The following is a 5,585-nucleotide window of genomic DNA, read 5'->3' as shown; positions in this document are numbered from 1 at the left end:
AGGGCTAGCTGATGCTTGTAGCAACCATTGATAAAGCTACGATTACCTAATAATGGAATTATTAGGTAATAAAATTAATAGAGTTGATAAAATTTTAATATATTTTCTAATTTATAACTATTGCGGCTATAAGATATATTGATAAACATGTTGGCTAAGCCTGTCTCCCAGATGTACAAAATAAGCTTATCGGAAAAATGGAAAAAGAAATTTTAGCTGTTGGACATTGAAATGCATTTGGAACCTATAAATAAAATAAATATCGATCCTAACATTATCTATTCAAAAGATTATATGAACTCTTGATCCATGATTACATTAAACATGATGGTATCACTGAAGAAATCATCCGACTGCAAATAATGGAGCGCTGAGACTTGCTGGGTCGTGAGTTGAAAATCATGGCTGGACTTGTAACGTTTTGGCTTGAGAACCGAATCTTGAAACGTGTGAGGATTTACTGTTATATACGGTTGCCCTTTCAGTCTTTTTCGTTAATCATCAGAGCCTTTACGTGAGGGCTGTTTCACCTGCACTTTACCTGATCCATTGGAGAAAAAAAATAATAATTGAGGAAAAGCAAAATTTAACCGAAAATTTGTTATATGTATCAGATTTCCCGCTATGGTACAAATAAACTTTTATTTCTATTCATCAAAAGTGATTTTTCTGTATTTCATAATCGTTGTTATGTACTTTAACTATCTCTCTCTCTCTCTCTCTCTCTCTCTCTCTCTCTCTCTCTCTCTCTCTCTCTCTCTCTCTCTCTCTCTTTATATATATATATATATATATATATATATATATATATATATATATATATATATATATATATATATATATATATATATATTTATATATGTATACATATATATATATATATATATATATTTATATATATATATATATATATATATATATATATATGTATATATATATATATATATATATATATATATATATATATATATATATATATATATATATATATATATATATATATGCAGTATATATCGTTTAATCTCTCTGACTTCATGGTGTATAGGAACTCATGACACTTGTGGATATCCACGTACGACATATAGTAGATCTCGTAGTATGACTGAATTAATTTAATTATTCGTTTATATCTGGGAGCAGGTGACAAATGGACTTACTAAAAATAAGCCATCTGTACTTAATAAATATTTACTTAGTGCCAAATCCTTTATCTCCATAAATAAAAAAGAGAAACAGAGAAAGTGAAATAGATCTTAAAAACTTTCATTTCCAACTGATTTCCTTATCTAAGGAATTGCAGTCAAACTCATGACGAGCTTCTAATAATGATATTATTGGAACTATATTAAACTTGCACATAAAACAAGGAGGGGGATGACCAAAGCTTTTAATTCTTTTTTCTTTTCGTCCTCGTTCTAATCCATTGTCATTTATGAGGAACAATTACCAGAGGCGTCACCGAGTGAGTCCAGCTTCCCCAAGGTCGCTTCCCGGTATAAGTATCGCCTCGTCAGAGGGATTTGCTGTAGAGTATTCTGAAGAAGGATCCCCATCACACACTTACTCACTCATCATGAAGGGCTTGGTGAGTATGAATATCATTATGCTCGGTAGAATGTTTGAGTATTATGAGATGATATTCCATTGTAGGGTAGGAGAGGTTCATACCTGTTTACTTCAAGGATATTGATGAGCTGATTCTACAACTTCCTGAACACAACTTCGGGTTGTCTACAGTCATGATTTTGATGGTGATTTAGAATCACAGGTTACAGTTATCAACTATCAGTATTTCAGCAGTATCTAAACTACTTGTGTATCCAGCTCTAGATTTACAGTGCACGTTTTAATAAAAGAAATATATTTTGGTAATCAATTAGATCAAAAATATATTTCTGATTTATAGTACTTTTGTCATTGATTATCAAAGCTAAAGCTCATTAAACGTAGGTTATGCCACAATAGAAAGAAGATTATTTCAGAAATAATTTTATTTAACCTTCAAACAAGTGTTATTGGGAATTATTTTTTTTTTCTTCGCAGATTCTTTTCTTTATTGTGGCTGTAGCCATTGCAAGATCTGAGGCTTCCGTTCTTCACTACACGCATCGTAAGTTCATTTCTCTTCAAATCACCATTCATTTATTTTCATTAAGATATTATCATTTTAATTTCAAACTATCGTTTTTGCCAGAAATAGCTATGGTTTAAAAATTGCTCATAGATTTATTAATGAAATCTCTACTGGGGCAAAGAAGAAGCATATGCCCATCAAAAAGAAGATGAAGAAAGGCCACGTTATAAATTAGCGATTGCTTGTTATAACAATCGAATTATCCCTCTCACTCTTTTATTCATGTAACTATGAAATAAGTACCAATGCGTTTCAGTTAGATATGCTCTCTCTCTCTCTCTCTCTCTCTCTCTCTCTCTCTCTCTCTCTCTCTCTCTCTCTCTCTCTCTCTCTCTCTCTCTCTCTCTTTTAGCTCAATTCAAGAAATAATTTTTCAGTTGTGTAAACCCTTTTTCAAATTGGAAGCAGAAATTTTGTCAGAACGTGGAAGAAGCAAAGTGATACTCGATGGATATCTATATATTTTTAACAAAAAATCGTCAATGCTGATGACGCTGTCCTTATTAGCAGAACACCAAAGGTATAGCAATGCTTGCTTACCAGAATGCATGATATATCACAGAAGGTTAGTCTCAAGATTAAAAGAAGAAAGAAAGAGATGGTGAGAACGGAATTAGCAGTGGAAAATGAAATATCATCGGAAGGAGAAAGGGTTAATAAAGTAGAATCACTTAGATATTAAGGTACTATGATCTTTAATACAGGGTTTTTAGAAGTAGAGTTTGATGAAAGATTGAATAAAAGTCAGACAATGGCTAGGTTAAGAAAAATCTGGAAATCAAATCGCCTTAGAATACATATAAAAATCAGGCTATATATCAGTTTAGTGGGATTAGTGTGATTGTAAGTACATGGTACATAATGCGACAATTAAAGAATATCCCACAGACTTAGTAGATTTGAGAACAAAGCCCTCAAAGGAATATTGGGAGTTAAATGGCAGGACAGTATTAGAATAGATACTATAAGAGAGATTACTCGAGTGCCATATGTGGATGTGATCATGGTGAAGGGTAGATGGAGATTGTTTGGGCATACTCTTCGCACTCCCCAAGAGAGATTAGTGCATCAAACGTTCAGCTGGGCTCCACAAGTTACTAGACGAGTGGGAGGACCCAGGCCTACGTGGCTGAGGACTATGAAGCGTTTAATCGGAAATGATGGATGGAAAAGTATAGGTACAACTGGAGAAATCTAATGAAGACCCTTTACGTCAATAGGCGAAGGAGATGATGATAATATTTTTTGCTTATTGAAAGAAATATTTTAGGAATAAATCCTAAAAATATTTTCAATGTATCCTTTACTTCTACAGAATTAAAGAAATGTTACACCGGATAAAAGGATTTGTTTGCTCGAGTATCTATTATTTGGTCTCTCTCTCTCTCTCTCTCTCTCTCTCTCTCTCTCTCTCTCTCTCTCTCTCTCTCTCTCTATATATATATATATATATATATATATATATATATGTATATATATATATATATATATATATATATATATATATATATACATATATATATATACATATATATATATATATATATATATATATATATATATATATATGCATGATAAATTTTGCACATTTTTACGTGTTTTTTTCGCCTGGGGCTCTGATCCCGAGGTCGTTAAGAGAATCCAGACATTAATATATCAAAAATATATATGGCTTATTTGAATATATATGCATGTATGTATATTGTCTATGCGTATCTATCTCTTAATTGGGAAAATTTCTTGATAATGCAGAAAAGTAAAGCACATGAAACTTTCTCTTCCAGCCTATGGATTCCCTCACCTCCAGAATCTAGCATCTCCGCTGACATACAGCAATCGATTCCCTCTCACCTACGGCCACGATCTCCCTCTCACCTACAGCAACAGATTCCCACTCGCCTACAACCAAGGTCTCGGGTATCCCTTCGGACCTTACTATTACCCACGAAGTGTAGCCGCTGCGGAGCATTAAGACTCTAAATGGATCCCTTTAAAACCTTGGGAAATAATTCTCGATTCTAGAACCATGTTGTTGGAGCAGGGTTTTATCAGATGTGAATTATATTTAAAGTGAAATTTGTAATTCCTTCAATTTCCGTAAACTCTTAATAAACATGTCATTTGTATGATTGCCTATTCTTTCTCCATTAAATTCCAGAAATGTAATTTTTCTTTCTAATACACATGTAGATAATCCTTTCATCTTGCAGCCTTCTCTAAAGAAACAAGATATGTTGAAAGAAGTATTCAATTCAAATTAAATAAAGGCAGATTTAATGTCCCAGTCAAATGAAAAGTAGAAATTGAAAGGTAACTAAGGAGTAAAATTTGGAAAATTAATAGATATTTTTTTTTTTTTTTTTTACAGTATGACAAACACTAGGTATGCAAAACTTTTTGATTCTGTCAAAACTTCAGCAGTAATGAAAATACTTCAGAGACAAGAAATAATAAATATTTTGTAAGAGCTTTTAAGGATATTTATACGTGAAATACAGCAGTCCTAAAACTATATGAAAATAGTGAGTAGATTCCAATTAAAAAGGAATTAGAGAGAGTGACACCATCTCTCCTAATTTATTCACAGATTACTTATAAGAAGTTTTTAAGAATTTAAATTGAGAAAATGCAGGAATTAACATTAATTGGGAATACCTTAACAACGAAAAATTTAATGATGACCTGGTTTAGCGAATTATTGAAGGAATTTAAAAATATGATTTCAAATATTAATATAAAAATATAGGAAAAAATAATATAAGTAAAACCAAGATAATAATGAATGAAAATAAAGAGACGAACCTTTAGAGATTCTAGATGAATATACATACTTATGGCACACGGTAAGCATTGTACGATTATGAAATGCAAAAGACCACTTTCTCTGAAAAGAAATTGATTTAATCAGATGGTTTTACAGTATGAGAAACTTGAAGCCTTACTAAATCCTTAGAACACAAGCTAGTTACAACTAAAAGAGCAATTGAAAGATTTATGATGGGAATATTACTAAGAGACGAAAAGAATATGGATAAGTAAGCAATATAAAGTACAGGATATTGCAGTCAATGGTAGGGCATATAATGAGAACGATAGGTAATAGATGTACGTTAAGAATAACAGAATGGGTCTCTAAAGAGTACAAACGAAGCAGGGAAAGGAGGAGAAGACGATGGATTGAGAAGGTGAGAAAATTTGCGGGTATAGACAGGCATAGAGAGATTATAAATAGATGTGAGTGGAAGGATATGTCTGGGGCCTTTGTCCTGCAGTGGACTAGCAACGGCTGAATATATATATATATATATATATATATATATATATATATATATATATATATATATATATATATATATATATATATATATATCGACTACTAGTGTACGCCACCTGTAAAAAAATGTTGGATCAAGGGATTAAAACGAAAGAATGATGATTTTTGGTAGGAAGT

The 5,585-nt window shown here is 31.8% G+C and overlaps 1 protein-coding gene across 1 annotated transcript; it reads left to right on the top strand.

Moving 5' to 3' along the window:
• Nucleotides 1-1,432: 1,432 nt before the first annotated feature.
• LOC137659979 (uncharacterized) lies at nucleotides 1,433-4,106 on the top strand. The gene is made up of 3 exons (XM_068394718.1): nucleotides 1,433-1,585; nucleotides 2,044-2,110; nucleotides 3,919-4,106. Exons 1-3 carry the CDS (start codon nucleotides 1,433-1,435, stop codon nucleotides 4,104-4,106), a joined length of 408 nt encoding a protein of 135 aa, XP_068250819.1.
• Nucleotides 4,107-5,585: the final 1,479 nt, after the last annotated feature.

Source organism: Palaemon carinicauda, chromosome 20, assembly GCF_036898095.1.
Source record: "Palaemon carinicauda isolate YSFRI2023 chromosome 20, ASM3689809v2, whole genome shotgun sequence".
Taxonomy (NCBI): Eukaryota; Metazoa; Arthropoda; class Malacostraca; order Decapoda; family Palaemonidae; genus Palaemon; species Palaemon carinicauda.
This window is presented reverse-complemented; position numbering and strand designations above follow the sequence as displayed.

Bases quoted from the DNA above. Each gene is read 5' to 3' on its own strand.
- LOC137659979 (XM_068394718.1), top strand. From the start codon at position 1,433: ATGAGGAACAATTACCAGAGGCGTCACCGAGTGAGTCCAGCTTCCCCA. The intron at 1,586-2,043 runs GTGAGTATGAAT...TTTTCTTCGCAG, and splicing joins CACTCATCATGAAGGGCTTG to ATTCTTTTCTTTATTGTGGC. The intron at 2,111-3,918 runs GTAAGTTCATTT...TTTCTCTTCCAG, and splicing joins CGTTCTTCACTACACGCATC to CCTATGGATTCCCTCACCTC.